The 14,749-nt window shown below is 57.6% G+C and overlaps 2 protein-coding genes across 2 annotated transcripts in view; one reads left to right on the top strand and one right to left on the bottom strand.

Moving 5' to 3' along the window:
- KXD1 (KxDL motif containing 1) overlaps positions 1 to 14,749 on the bottom strand; it is a 265,201-nt gene that overhangs the window by 91,906 nt on the left and 158,546 nt on the right. The gene's annotated exons all lie outside the window — the stretch shown is intronic.
- ELL (elongation factor for RNA polymerase II) overlaps positions 1 to 14,749 on the top strand; it is a 79,408-nt gene that overhangs the window by 43,320 nt on the left and 21,339 nt on the right. The window contains exons 2-4 of the mRNA XM_055541009.1: positions 6,955 to 7,002; positions 13,686 to 13,807; positions 14,189 to 14,352. Of these exons, the coding sequence (XP_055396984.1) occupies positions 6,955 to 7,002; positions 13,686 to 13,807; positions 14,189 to 14,352 (334 nt within the window). The remainder of the gene's footprint in view (positions 1 to 6,954; positions 7,003 to 13,685; positions 13,808 to 14,188; positions 14,353 to 14,749) is intronic.

The raw sequence follows: 14,749 nt of genomic DNA on the forward strand, positions 1-14,749 counted from the left end.
CTGGAGTTCTTTGGATCTTTGTCACATTTGGAGGTTTGAGGCCATTATTTCTTTGGATACCATGGCCTTGGGATTCCAGTTACGTGTATAATGGATTTCTTAGTACTGTCCAGCAGTTGACCAAGGCTTTGTTCCTTTTCCTAATAGATTTTTTTTCCCTGTGTGATTCATTTTGGAAACATTTCTGTTGCCTTGTCATCAGATTCACTAACCTTTTCTTCAGTGTCTACTATTAATCCCACTCAGTGCCTCAAGATCCTGCATTTCTCAGCTCAAGGAGCTCTGTGTGGCTCGAGAGCTCTGGCACTTCGTATTCTTCTTTGCATCAGTTCAAGTTTCCCTTTAAGTTCGCGAGCATTTTAAGTTTAGAATAGTTGCTCTAAGTGAAACGCTTGTCTGACAATGCCATCTTTTCTGTCCTTTCTGGGTCTGTTTCCGTTGACTGATGTTTCTCACGTTTTCCTACAGCTTCCCACATCTGAAGGCTTTTGGTCTGGGGTACTGAGTGTTGCAGAGTTCATGGGATTGTGTGCTGGATTTGGTTGTCTTTTCTTAGAGCCTGACGGTTCTGGCTACTGACAGGCAGTTTGGTTAGCGGTGGATCAGCTGATCTTGGGGAAGCTTGCTTTTGAAATTCCTTAGTAAGAGGAATGAGAGAAGCCCTTAAATGAGGGCTCGTTGAGCTCCACTACCGAACGGGGTACAGGGAGGACTCCTCTGAGCTGGCTGTGGATGGCATCTCTTGACCCCAGGCTTGGGGCCCCACCGCAGCGAGAGTCCTGAAGCCTTCCTCTGCAGCAGCTCAGGCCCCGTGCTGGTGCCAGGAGCAGTCTCTGCATCATCTCTCCTTCATGGGCCTCTGCCCGCACTTCCGGTTCCGTCAGCCTTCCCACCACGGTCCAGAGGCTTCTCTAGGCAGTGAGCCTGGCAGCCTCAGGAGGCTCCCCTGGCCCTTTCGCTTCTTGCAGGGTGTCTGGCCTGTGCTGCCCGTGTTCACTTTGCGAGCATGCTTGTGTGTGCTGTCCGGCACCCTGGTTGTCACCGGTGGGTGGCTTGTGTGGCCCTGACATGCGTGCCTGCTTGGGAAGAACCCGAGAAGATTCAGCAGGACTGCCCTCTGTCCGTTTGCTCTTCCATCCATCAGTGAATATCTCCTGGGCTTGGGTGGCCCATCGTGGCCTCCCTGGGTGGAAAGGCCTGCCCCTCGGAGTGGAGGGCGTGCATCACAGACCTAAACACAGAAATCTCCAGGGCATGCATCACCGACCTAAACACAGAAATCTCCAGATAAAATGTTGGAGGTGACTGCAGCTGTATCCTCCTGGGGTCAGCTTCCAAGTCCTCCTCTGAGAAAAGGAACCTGCGAGTGTGTGTACCATCCCTGCAGAGAACCTTGGAGGTGACAGGTGGAGTTGGCTCCTGGCCCTGTGTGGGTTTGGGCAAGTCCTTTGACCTTTTCTGATCCTTGAGGTTTGTGATAGAGTTTAGCGATAACAAGCCTAAAATGCAGCTCTCAGCCTGGGACCCACAGCCCATGCTCCCGGGAGCCATGTGCCCTGGTCCCGGGTTGCCCCCCACTCAGGATGGTTCTGGGTGTCCGAGCCATCACCAGCCATGGAGGCTTAAGTCGAGGGAGGTGCAGGCGGGCTTTTTATCAGGGATCCTAGGCCTTTGGCTTTCAGTGTCCTGCCTGTAGGAGTTTGGAAGTTGTTGGCCTGGGGCCTTGAGGCTGCTCTGCCCAGGGTTTTCCAGAGCCTTCGGGAACGGCCAGCGTCAGACCTGCACGCGGTCCAAGCAGACCTGCAGCCGCTCCTGCCCCCACTGGCCCAGTGGCCAGCTGCTGGGGTCAGGCCCCCGCCTCTGATGGTGGAGTGTGTGTCCTGAGCAAACCCAGTGGACACCCAGAAACCTCTCACCTGAGAGTCCCTGTTGGCACCTACCACAGCTTGCTGGTTGGTGCAGGAAGAAACCCAGGTGGTCCTGCCCTGCCTGGTATAACAGTGGAGGGAGGAAATGGGGCCACGTTCCCAGGGGCCGGGAGCCCCCTCTGACAGTGTGACCGACCCATATGGCACAGGGACCCATGGCACTTGGGGTTCCCCTTAGCCTACCTGCCCCACTTGGAACGTGACTCAGAGGGAAGGGAGAAAGCTGGCAAGTTATCATGCAACCAGCTTCCTTCCAGTAGGTTCTTGGAGGTAATAGGGCTGGATGCACTTTGAGTCATTCAGATGAAGTGTATTTGCTTCACAGTAAATATCTGTAAACTTTGGTTTGACAAAATAAAAGCCTGGAACTTCCCTGGTGGTCCAGTGGCTAAGGCTGTGCTTCCAGTGTTGGGGGCCTGGGTTCAACCCCTGGTCAGGGAACTAGACGTGTCACATGCCACAGTGAAGACTGAAGATCCTGAGTGCTGCAGCGGAGAGCTGGTGCAGCCAGATAAACAAACGTTCAGAAAAGAAAGGAGAAACCTTACTTTGATCTAAAACAGACAGCATCTTCACAACAGAACAGTACGTGCCAAAGGCCACTTTGGTCGGTGTTGAAGACACGCAAGTAATTTTAGTACATTTTAGAACTCTTCAGGAAATTTCCTTTTCTTGTAACAGTTTTAATTTTGTTGTGGTTCATTAAAATGTCACTGGGCCTCCGAGCCTGAGATCCGTGACAGGTGGGATGGATGGTCACGTGCCAGTGCGAAGGGCACTCCAAAAGCAGAGGCTCCTGCAACCCTTGGAGAGGCGCCCCGGCCAGTGCCAGCGCTGCCTCCTGGAAACCTGGCTGGGCGCGCAGTGGTGAGCAGACAGCTTACTGACAGGCACCCCGGCTGGAACGGCCCACACAGAAGGTCAAGGCTATCGCCCCCAAGACCGAGGATGAGAGCCACGGGTGGACCCTCTGGTGCCAGCAGATGTGTTTTTGACTGCTGTTGAGCAGCAAGGGCTGAGTGCCATTAGAATGCACCTCAGGAGGGGAAATGCCCTGGTGGAACAATGGTTTGAACTCCATGCTTCCACTGCTGAGGGCCCAGCCGCAACCCCTGCTTGGAGAACTGAGATCTCACAAGCCTCCGGCTGCAGCCCATCAGTCAGTCAATGAACAGACAGACAAGCACATACCTCAGGGGAATTCCCTGGTGGTCGAGTGGTCGTGAAGTGAAAACGTCACGCTTTTACTGCCGAAAGTGTGGGTTCCATCTTCGGTCAGGGAGCTAGGATCCATAAGCCATGGGGCACGGCCAAAAAAAAGGAATACACCTCAGTCACTGACCAAGTGTTATTGACTCCTCCTTTTGTTCTAAGATCTTCCAAATGGGGCTCCTGTCCTCTCTGCCTGCCACAGGGGCTGGTGTAATTTAGGTTTCCGTGTGGTGTCTCTTGCTAATGGCTATAGACAGGTGACTTGAGTGTGGGGGTCACTCGTGTGTGTGTTTGTGTGTGCACGATGGTATGAGTGAATTGCTCTGTTGTTAACAGGACTGACCTGGCCTGGTCCTCCTGCTGGAGGGAGGAGACACTACGAGAACCCCTGTGGCCCAGAGCCTGGTTCTGTGATGAAAGTCGGGCGACACGGGGACACACACTGGAGACCAGCCCTCTTGGCATCGCGGTCCTTTTAGCTTGAGCTTTAGCCTTGGCCAGCTTCCCTGCGGTATAGAATCTTACTTGCAGTGCCCTTGGTGAGTGAATGACTAGGCGTGCTGCGGTGAGCCCCGGGCTGGGTTCTGGGGGTCTGGGCTGAGGGCGTGAGAACCAGGTGCTGCGAGCCCTTTGCTTCTGTGGCACCCCGTGTCTCTGCTCCAAGTTTACACCTGCTGCTCCCCAGCGAGGGCAGCCTGCCTTCTTGGCTTTGGGGCCAGGTGGGGCGCTAGAGAGCTCCGTAAGGGTGGGGGGGCGCCGCTCTGCCCTGGTGTGTCGGCTGCCCTCTCGGCAGCCTTCTCATGGGCCCTGCCCTGCCGTCTCCCTTCATTCACTTTGCATCGCTGCTGACTGACACTGGTTAAGAGACAAGAGTCTCCCCCCGCCTATTCAGTAATTCTCTGTATGTTCAGGTGACGTTCCTCAGCGCCCACATGAGGCTCCAGAGTGCTCTAGGGGTCGTTGACAGCTCATAGAACTTACGCCCACTTTAGGTGTAGAGTCAAGAGTGTTAACACTCCACCCAAGAAGTTCCCTCCAGCCCGTCTGCAGCCACTCTCCACTTCAGGCTCTCACAGTTGTGCTCTCTCGTTAATTTGGCCTTTTCTGGAAATTTACATAGGTGGGGTCATCCGTTGTATGGCGTTCTACATTGGGCTTCTCTCATTTAGCTGGTGGCTTTAAGGTTTGTCCGTGTCCTGTCCACTGGGGAGTTCATTTCTTTTTATTTCTAGGTAGTATTTAGTTTCTCTACCAACTGATGGACATTTGGGTTATTGGCTATTTTTTGAATGTTGTTTAGTCACTAAGTCCTATCCGACTCTTTGCCACCTCATGGACTGTAGCCCATCAGGCTTTTCTGTCCAGGGGATTTCCCAGGCAAGAATACTGGAGTGGGTTGCCATTTCCTTCTCCAGGGGATCTTCCCGACCCAGGGATCAAACCTGTGTCTCCTGCATTGTCAGGTGACTCTTTACTGCTGAGCCACCAGGGAAGTAAAGAGTTATTTCTGCTGTGCACATTTATATATGTTTTTGTGCATTCCTATGTTTTCATTTCTCTTGGGTATATTCCTAGGAATTGGAATTGGTGGGTCACGTGATAACTGTGTTAAACCTTTTAAGAAACTGCCAGGGGACTCCACCGCCAGGTGGCTCAGTGGTTAAGAATCTGCCTTACTGTGCAGGGGATGTGGGTTCAATCCCTGGTCAGGGGACTGAGCTTCCGCGTGCTGTGGAACAGCTACGCGGTGCGTCACAGGTACTGAGCCTGTGTGCCTCAGCTAGTCTGTGCCCTGCAGCAGAGGTCCTGCGTGCTGCAGCTAGGGCCTGACGCAGCCGAGTTAATGGATATTGAAATACCTGCTGGCTTCTCTACAGGACCTTGTACGCTCCCACCAGTAAGGGACGAGGGTTCGGGTGTCATCTTTCTTCCTTTAGCTATCCCAGTAGGCGCCTGAGTAGTCTGCACCGCACCGACGAGACATGGCTTCTCCCGTGCTTACTGGCCACCTGCAGATCTTCTTTTGGGCCTCTGTCTTTAACCTAGTTCCAAGCAAAGGCTGCTTAAATGTTGCATCTCCAAGGGCCCAGCTAGACGGGGCCCCCCTGGTGCTGCCCCTCTAATCCTGTGAACTGCATTCCAGGCAGCAGTCTGACCATGGTTTAGGGGACAGGTCATCTGGTCTCGAGCCTGCCGTGAAGGGAGCCTGGCCCCTGTCTCAGCAACGCAGTAGCCCTTGCACCTGCAGGGGCTGGAGGACGTGCTGTGTCTGCCCTCGTGGCAGTGAGGCGTGATGTGCTTTGAAAGTGTCGAGTGGGGACTCCCCCTGGCCCAGTGGTTAAGACTCCATCTTCCAGTGCACAGTATGTGGGCTCGATCCTTACTGTAGGGGCACGGGTCAGGGGCTAAGACCCCCAAAATAAAATAAATCCTGACATTCTTTCTTAGATATAAAAAAAAATTTAAAAATGTTTTTAGTCTTTCTCAAATTAAGAAAAAAAAGTGTGGCTAGCTTCTGGGGTGTCTGATTCTGTGGAGGTGAGTGCCGGAGCTGGGTGTGACCGCTCAGGTCTGCTCCAGGTGCATGAGTGAAGTCTTTGGAGACTCTTGGCCAAAGGGGAGGCCCCTGTAAGCCGAGCAGGGTGAGCGTGTGGCCCCCATGGTCCAGGCTGGCTGAGCGCGGTCCCCCTCACCTGTGGACACCTGCCCGGCGGTCTGACAGGTCACAGGCACTGAGAGGCCAGCCCGCCTGCTGCTTGGCTCTCCCCTGTGTGTGTAGCTGCTCTGCCCACCCTGGGCCCACGGTGGGCCTGACATTCTGGGTGCAGAGCAGACAGACAGTCACTGCAGACTGGACCTGGGGTCCAGGTGGTGGGGCCTCCCTTACACCTGGGGGCCCTGGGGCGGAGGCCTGAGAGGTGGGCTCTATTGAAGACTGGCGAGCCCAAGATCTAGGCTGCCACGTGGAGGAAAGCTGAGGAGAACCACAGGCCCAGAGGCTGATTTGGGCCCTGTGGGTTTGAAGATGGAGGGGAGGGGGTCGTCGTGATGAACCAGCACCACCCTGTGGGGTGAGGTCAGCTACACAGAAAGTGCCAAGGGCCCAGGATAAATGAGAAAGAGAAGTGTGCCCTCCATCTGGATCCGTGTTCTTTCTAAAATCCCACCAGAAGGCTGATCTCTGAATAGCTAAAGCTTAAATTAGTAGAGTTTTTTGGTGTATTTTTTTCCTGTGACATTTGGAAATTCCGCTGCCCCAAGCATAGGGACAAGCTGCTCTGAAGCTGTGACGTGGGAGCTGGGCAGGCGTTGGGCTGTGTCCTGTCAGGGCCTTGGGGTGGAGGGCATCTCCTCATCAGCCTGCCTCCTGGCGGGCGGTGCTCCCCCCGCACAGTTCCGTTCAGCGTGGAGCCCCTCTGGGCGGGATGGCCTGGGCTGGGGCCGGTTTGCGGGAGGATGGTGAAGCGCTGCGCGTTGCCTCTCATGTACCTTCAGCCCTGGCCCCTGGGCCATCTGAGGAGCTCTTACTGATCCGTCAAAACCCTGCTCCGGTGACTTTTCCTGTCATTTTCAACACATGTAGTTTATTCTTTTCACCCCTCCTGAAAACTGTCTTTATCCTGCTCCTTATATGCCTGGGAAGTGAGTCTTTGGATTTCCAGGTATCTTTTTTTTTTTTTTTAGACTTTAAACTTTTTATTTAGCTGATTAACAACGTTGTGGTAATTTCAGGTGAACAGTGAAGGGACTCAGCCATACATAAACATGTTCCAGATATCTTCATTGACATTTTCCCATTTTGCTTTTTTTGCAGGATTCTGTTTCACTGAGACCTTCGATCCGATTTCAGGGAAGTCAAGGGGTGAGTCTTTTTTTGGTCTTAATCATACTTATTTAGAATTGTGGCTTGCTGGGCACAGCAGCCCGTTGGGAGCAGTGTTTTGGCCCCATCCCCCTCTGTGCCAGGCAGGGCCCTCTGCTGAGCCACGGTCTGCCTCTGGTCGTCTCCATGCCGGCCCCATGGCTGGGGCCACATCAGCAGGCCCTCTGTGGGCTGAAGGCAGCTCTTCTGTCCAGCAGTTCCCGAGTTTCCCACTTCCTGTCGTTGCCAACTCCTGTTCTGACTTGATCTTTGTGCTGATTGGAAACTATGCCCCCTGAGCCCAAGTGAACCTGGAAATGTGCCCACCCCCAAGGGCGGGGCACTTCTTTCTGTCAGTGGACCTAGGACCACAAGTATTTAACTTTTTAGTACCGGGAAGTATAGAAACTCAGTATTCCAGTTTTTTCGTGAAAGATACTTGATCATAAATGACCATCTTACAGAAAAATTGAGGAATGGGAGAAAGGGCACATTGTCCATAATCCTTGCCACCCAGGTCCTAGGACCCACATATCATCCACCCACTAAAGATGCTTTGCAACACTTTAGTTTTTTTCCTAGTCTTTATTGCAAGTCTTTTTTTTTTTTTTTTCTTTAAATCTGAAGAGTTGCCACACACGTCTAAGTCAGTTTCCATCTGATAGCCTGCAGGCTTCTTCCAGAAGCAGGGAGATCTGTAGGTTTCGCCCCAGGCAGGGTGCTCCAGAGAGATGGAACCTTGAGGAGATAACATGTCTGCAAGTGCAGATACAGTGATACCAAGAGATATATTGCAAGACGTTGACTCACAGGTTTGTGGGGCTGATGAGTCTGAATTCCATGGGGGCAAGCAGGAAGCTGGCCCCGAGGTTCATGGGCGAGCTTCTTCCTCATCAGGGAAGCCTCAATTTCCCTCTTAAGGCCTTCCACTGATTGGATGAGGCCTGCCCAGACCTGGTCAGGGATTTACTGCATCTACAGAGTACCTGCACAGCACACCCAGGTTACCTTTCATGGAGTCACTAGAGGCTGTGACCTGGCCAGGGGAACACCATCACACCAAGACCAGTCAAGGTCAGTGAGATGCCCTTAAAGGCCCCAGGGCACACGCCCTGCCCTGTGCCTTCTCTGGGGCTTCCATACCTTCTTTGGCCCTGGCCGCCTGCTTCTGCTTTTTCCCCTGAGATGTTTCCCCACGGGGCAGGGCCGCCTGGGCTTGCTGCCAGCCTGGCCCAGTGGCGCCCTCTTGTGGCCCGTAGTCACAGTGTGCCCTCAGCAGCTGTGGGAAAATGAAGCCAGGGCACAGATTGCCGTTCTTTTATCCGTGAGCAGTGCTTTCTAGTCAGCAAGACGCCACTGGGATGCTCATAGAAGTGCTGTGAGGGCCTCCTGGGCTTTACGCTGTGTCGCCCAAATTCCTGTGCCAAATTTAAGAGCCACATCCATTCAAGAAAGGGCCCCTGCCTTTGAATTGAGAATTATGCTTTGCCCACATTTTTTCCTTCTGGGCATCCTCGTGTGTCATGGACTTCCTAGAGGTTCTGAGGGTGTGGAGGCCATGTGCTGCAGCCAGGAGCAAGCCAGGCCGTGAGTCTCCACTAAGAGGCTCTTCCTGGGTGGGACCGTGTGAGGACTGGAGGAGGCCTGTTCTTTCCCAGTTGGCTGTGAAGGACCAGGCGCTCGGTCTGCCCCTTGTGACCTCTGGGGCCTTGTCCTGGGTATTGATAGACCATGACCGTTCCTCCCCGCCAGGTGTGAGCGGCCTGGCCTGGGGCAGGTGCACAGCAGATGCTGTCATGGTCACTCGGAGCAGTGGAGGAGGAGGCAAGGCCCTTGCTCTCTGCTCCCGATTCTCCTGGTCATGCCCTCCAGCCTCAAGGTTGGAGACAGCAGCGGGTGGGCAGGGCGGGTCGGCCCAGCTTGTTCAGCACTCCTGGTGCCTGTGCTGACTCCATGTTCTGGACCCCGTGTTAGGCAGGCAGGGCCTGCTTCCCAGAGGCCCGTGAAGCTGGCGGACTGAAGATTGAGACCCTCTTTGCTCCTTCACTCAGGGACCTCGGCCAGGTCTCCCTCTGGCTGTTGGCCTCCCCGCCCAGGAGAGGGGCCGCGCACCTAAGGGCTGGACGCAGGCTAACATGGCCTTGGGAGGGGCCTTCCTGGCGGCCCAGTGGCTGAGGCTCGGCGCTCGCAATGCTGGCGGCCTGGGTTCCATCCCTGGTCGGGGAACTAAATCCCACACGCCTCAACTAAGAGTTTGCATGTTGCAAGTGAAGACCCCTCCTGCTGCAGCGCATATCAGAAATCCCAGGTGCCGCAGCTGGGCCTGTGAGACCCTCTGCAGCCAACAGAATAAACCATGGCCCAAGGAGAAGCAGAGTCCCCCTGCAGTCCAGAACGTGCTCACTCGCTTCCTGGTGCTCGTCCCCCTCGATGTGAATGCAGCCGCGCTGGCACAGGGTCTCGTGTCCCCTGGCTCCTGGGGTGGGAGTCAGGTCCGACCTGGCTTCTTCCCCACTCGTGCAGGGAGTGCTGCGGGGCCTGGCCATGGTGGTGTGCGGCCAGGCCCTGGTGCTGGCTGCTTCCTGGGGGCGACCGCATGGCAGCCTGTGGCATGCCCAGCATCGGGGCAGCGGCGCAAAGCACTCGACTTTGTTTCGTCTGCTGTGTCCGTGCCTGTGTGTGTGTTCTCTGCTCTCTCTCAGACACTGGGGTGGCTGCCCTGGGTCCCTCTGCCATCAGGGGTCACTGTTGAGCTCTCAATCCCTGACAGCTGGTGAAGCATCAGCCTCGCGAGGGGAAGAGAAAACCCCCTCACGGGCTGGCCCCACCCCAGAACTCCTCAGCTGATGAGGACAGAAAGAGGGGTGGGGTCGGTGTCCAGGGCTGTGTGAGGCATTTCTGTGTGCTGCAGCGGGGACCCAAAGGCGGTTTCTAGAATGAGGTTTGACAGCCCTGGTCAGAGGCCGTGACCAGTGTCTGTCTGCGGTCCAGGCGCCGGCTCTGCAGGAGTCTGTAGGGCCGGCCTGCGCTTGAGCCCAGGGCTGCCCGTTGCTATGAGGCGGGAGTGACCTGGAAGCCTGGGAAGTGGTGGGCGGGGGGCGGTGTGCGCTCCCCCTCCCTGTCCACAGTGCGCGGCAGCTCTCAGAAAGGAAGGAGGAGCTCAGAAAGCACCTGGGTTTGGGGCTGCGGACGTGGGCAGTCCAGTGGGCGGAAGAGGCTGCTTTGCTCTTGGAAGGCCTCTTCAGCCATCCAGGGTGTGTGTGCTCACTTGTGTCCGACGCTGTGGGACCCCCTGGGCTGTAGCCCGGCAGCTTTGCTGTCAGTGGGATTTCCTGGGCGAGAATCCTGGAGTGGGTGGCCATTTCCTCCTCCGGAGGATCTTCCCGACTGTGCAGCTGTGCAGTAGTAACTCTTGATCCAAAATATATTTTATGCTGAGGGTTCCCTGAAAATAAAGATAATAAAACAAGTGTTCCCTGAAAACCCTCTGGCCAGAGTCTGGCTAGGCAGTGTTTGGTTCCTGGATGCCCTGTTTGGTCTTGCTCTCTCCCAAAGAGGATTCCAGGTGCATCCCTCACTGTTTCTTCCTGCCCACAGCCTGCTCGGGGCTTCATTTGTCTCTCTGAAGCCCTCGCTTGCACTGCAGACACATCAGACCCCGTGTACGTGGGGTGAGGGCTGCCAGCCTGACTTGGGATGAATTTCAAAGGGGCTTGACCTACCCACGGTGGAACCAGCACGCTCCTCGGCTTCAGGGTTGGATGTCAGCCACTCGGGTCCTCCGGGTGGGACATGGCTGTTTGGAGGGCCAGGGCTGCCTGTGCATCTCCGCGTTCAGGCACATCCATGAGTCTGTGGCACCTCCCTTGGCCTCCTCCTCCCAGAAGTTGGGGCTGACATCAGATGCACTAAACCTGCCCTGCCCAGGCCCGCTGCGGCCCCGTGGTGGCCCCTAGGAGAGCCAGGACTCGGTCCAGAAGACTGCGGAGCGGAGGCCGAATTTCAGAATGCGGGTCGCGCTGTCTGCCATCACAGAGAAAGCTAGGTGTCCTGGGCCATTCGTACCCAGCGGGCTGGTTTCCCTCACTGGTTCCCAGGGACTGGTAGCCATTAACCAGCATCATAACAGCCCGTTAACCAGAGGATTCCGTGCACTCTGGCACCAGAGAGCTGGGGAGGGCTGAGGCTTCAGGACTGCTGTGGCAGGCTCCACGCAGGCCTTCCCCTCCCTGTCTCGCGGCCCTGGTGGCTGCACAGACCCTCCTCTGGGCGCTGGCCTGTGCCCCTGCCCCCCCCCCCACTCCGACTCGAGGATTTTGAAAGGGCCAATACATACCCGTGTGGAAAAGTCCTCACTGGGCTGAAGAATCACAGGGAATGGTCCCCCATGCCCCTGCCCAGAGAGGAGCACCGTGGTGTTGGGACCTAGGCTGTACCCCTCTCTTTTGCTCTCCCCGACGGGGGCTGTGGCAGGCAGTCAGGGCAGCCACTGCCCTCTGAGCAGCCAGAGATGGAAAAACGTCGCTGGGGGTGGCTGGGTCTCCGCCGGAGCCAGCATGTGGTGAGGGAGAGGCTCAGGGTCGGGCGTGGGGGGGAGCCGCGTGTCAGGGCTCAGGCTCCATCAGAGGCACTTCTGATTTTGCTGACATCATGGTGCACACCCCTCCCGCTGTGTCCTGGGTGACTGCGTCAGGGTGTACGTGCCTGCGGTGCCTGTGGGGGCCTCTCCCGCAGTGACCCTCAGGAGCGTCTGGGCGCTGGGTGTCCAGTTACTTCCGTAATGGAGAGCAGAAGTCGCGTCTGCCCGGAAGTGTGTGCGGCCGGCGCAGGGTGGCTGCCAGTGCTGGACACTGCGATGCTGCACGTGGACTCCAGTGTGTGTGTGCGTGTGTGTGTGCACATAGGTGTTTTCCTGCCCAAGGTGAGTGAGTCATAGCAGGAGGTCCAGGTTTATAGTATAAACACACTTGCCAAATGTGAGCTGCTTCGTCCCCTTTTTGACCCTTACAGAAACGTGTGTGTGTGGAGATCAGGGTCTGTGTGGCTGGCCAGGGCTGACATTGGTGCCCTGCTGGTCTCCCTGCCGCTGGCTGCGCATCCTGACCGGGCCCTCTGCCACCTGCTGCGTGCATAGGGGGATGCTGGAGGACCAGGAGATCACGCTGGGCAGACACCAGCTGTGGGGCGGGGAGCTGGGGGCGGCGTGATCGTCAGCCCAAGGTCGTCTGCAGTCCCTGGACAGCCGCCGCAGACTGCCCCTCTCCCCCAGGCCAGGCTCTTCCTGTCCCGAGCAGCTGGGCCTGGGGGCTGCTCTCTGATGCCTTGGCTCTCCCTGTGCGAGGAGGGAGCCTCTCCTTGCAGCAGAGACTGGCTGTGCATGGAGGGGGTTCTGCAGCATTCGGAGCCAATCCTGGGCTGCATGCCCTCCCAGCTTCCCTCGAGGGTTTCCATACCCCACTGGGGGCTGGGGTGGGGGAGCTGCTGCTCTCGCTGTGGCCGGAGCTTCGTGTCCTTGATCACACAGACTACTCAGACAGGCCGAGCTGTGTTCGCGTGTAACAGCCGGGCACGGGGCAGGAGGCGTGCAGCCCAGGGTCACATGCTGTCCAGCGCCGATGGAGCGTGCTGTGTCCTCACGTTCAGAGGAGGCGGCCTCGGCTCGGCCTGCGGAGGCGGCACAACAGCCCAGGGACAGCTGGCTGCCCCCTCAGCCTTGGTGCTGCCCCTTTTTGACCATTCATGACTCCTCCCGGCTTGTCTCCCTAACTGTGACAAACCCCGGTGGTCCAGCCCAGGGCGGACCTTAAGGCTGGTCTCCTCTGGCGACAGGGCTCTGGAGGCCCGTCCCGGTAGCCCAGGGGCTGGCAGCTGGAGCGTGAGGTTTTCCTGTCTGTGTTTCTCAGCAGCTGCTGGCTGTCGCCCAGGGTAGGCAGGGGGCCAGAGGGTCGGCCTGGAATGAAGCGGCCTCTGGGTTTCCTGCCTTGCGCTGAGCCCTGCACCTCAGCCAGGGCTAGTGCCATCTGTCTGTCGGCCTGCCAGGCCGTCTGTCTTTCCTCTCTTGCGGCTGTGGCTTTGCCTAGTTAGGCTACAGCGGTGCCGTCTGCTGTCAGGGTTAGGTGAACCATGTGTACACATCCCTTGTCGTGGTCGGCGGGGGCAAGTGCTACCCGTCTGTGAGCCCCTCGAGGCCCGTGCCTGCGTGCCTGCCTTCTTCCCAGACACCCAGGTGGAGGGTGGCTCTGGCCTGGAGGAGGTGGAGAGGGCCTCGCCACGTGGGAGGAGGGGGAGTGTGTGCCAGGGTATCTCGGCCGAGCATGCCAGCCTGCTGCTGACGCCCACCTGTCTTGCCCAACTTCAGCTATCCGGGTTGTCTCAAGCCCGGTCTGCCCAGCTTGGTGGGGGACCTGAGCCGTGGCTCAGATTGGAGTGGGCCCCTGCCTCCGCTGTGTGCTGAGGGATTGTGCTCCTTAGCCCACGGTGCCATTGCTGCGGACATGGGAACCCGCACCCCCACCTTGCTCTGTGTGGGGCCCAGGACCCACCAGCAGCCTGGCCATGGTGACAGGCTGGTCTGTCACTGACAGGGAGACCAAGGGGGTGCATTCACATATCGCCAGGGACGGGCCAGGATCGTGTGCTGGCCCTGCCTGTGGGCCCCCTAGTGACACCCCCTCTCCATGCAGCACATCTCCATCCCCCAACCTGACTGCCCCACGGAGGCGCGGACGTTCTCCTTCTACCTCTCCAACATCGGCCGTGACAGCCCCCAGGGCAGCTTCGACTGCATCCAGCAGTACGTCTCCAGGTGAGCCTTGCCCAGACTGCCCCAGCTCTCATGGGGCCAGGCCCACCTCCCTTGACCCCCACCGTGGCGTCCCCACGCCGGCCCGCCATGCGGATGTTTACTCTCACCTCCAGCCCCAGCTCTCCTTCTCAGATGAGCCGTCCTGGCTCTTACAGTGTGTCCAGGGTGCAGGCGTGGGTCCTGGCGTGCCCCCTCTTGCCCAGGAACCTGGGTTCCCTTGCTTCTTTCAGGTCAAGATGTGCCTTGCAGAAACCCTGTTGCCCAAGTCAGCACCAGACCCTGTTTCCTAGCTGGGAGTGTCGGGCGGGGGCGGTGTCGGCCCCGAGGCCACCTCTGTGGTCACCCCAGGAGCTCGCCTCACCTCTGGCTTCTGTCTTGCAGCCATGGGGATGTCCACCTGGACTGCCTGGGCAGCATCCAGGACAAGATCACAGTGTGCGCCACCGACGATTCCTACCAGAAGGCGCGGCAGAGCCTGGCGCAGGCTGAGGAGGAGACGCGCAGTCGAGGAGCCATCGTCATCAAGGCCGGAGGCCGTTACCTGGGTGAGGCTTGGGGGCCTGGGCTTCACCCACGGGGGTCTTGTGCCTGCTGGGCAGATGTCAGGAGAGCTGGCGAGTCTCAGGGCCCGTCAGGAGCAGGAACAGGAGTGGTGGGCTGACAGAGGCCAGGGGAGCTGGGTCCTTCTTGGGTGGTGTCTGCTGCATTCTGAGTCCAGGATGGACTAGAGGGCCTGAGAGTTCCAGGAATTCTGAATCCCAGGGCCCCTTCCCCAGGCTCTAGCCTCAGGCACGTCTGCCTCTCACCGTGCATGAAGCCAGAGCTTCAGCCTGTCCCTTCAGTGGCCACCCCTGCCCTCACCTGCCCAGGTGTCTCTTTCCCATGGCTGACCTGGCCAGGACACAGTGCAGATGGCAAGATGCACTCTGCTCCGGGCAGCCT

Source organism: Bubalus kerabau, chromosome 1 (assembly GCF_029407905.1).
Source record: "Bubalus kerabau isolate K-KA32 ecotype Philippines breed swamp buffalo chromosome 1, PCC_UOA_SB_1v2, whole genome shotgun sequence".
Lineage (NCBI taxonomy): Eukaryota > Metazoa > Chordata > Mammalia > Artiodactyla > Bovidae > Bubalus > Bubalus kerabau.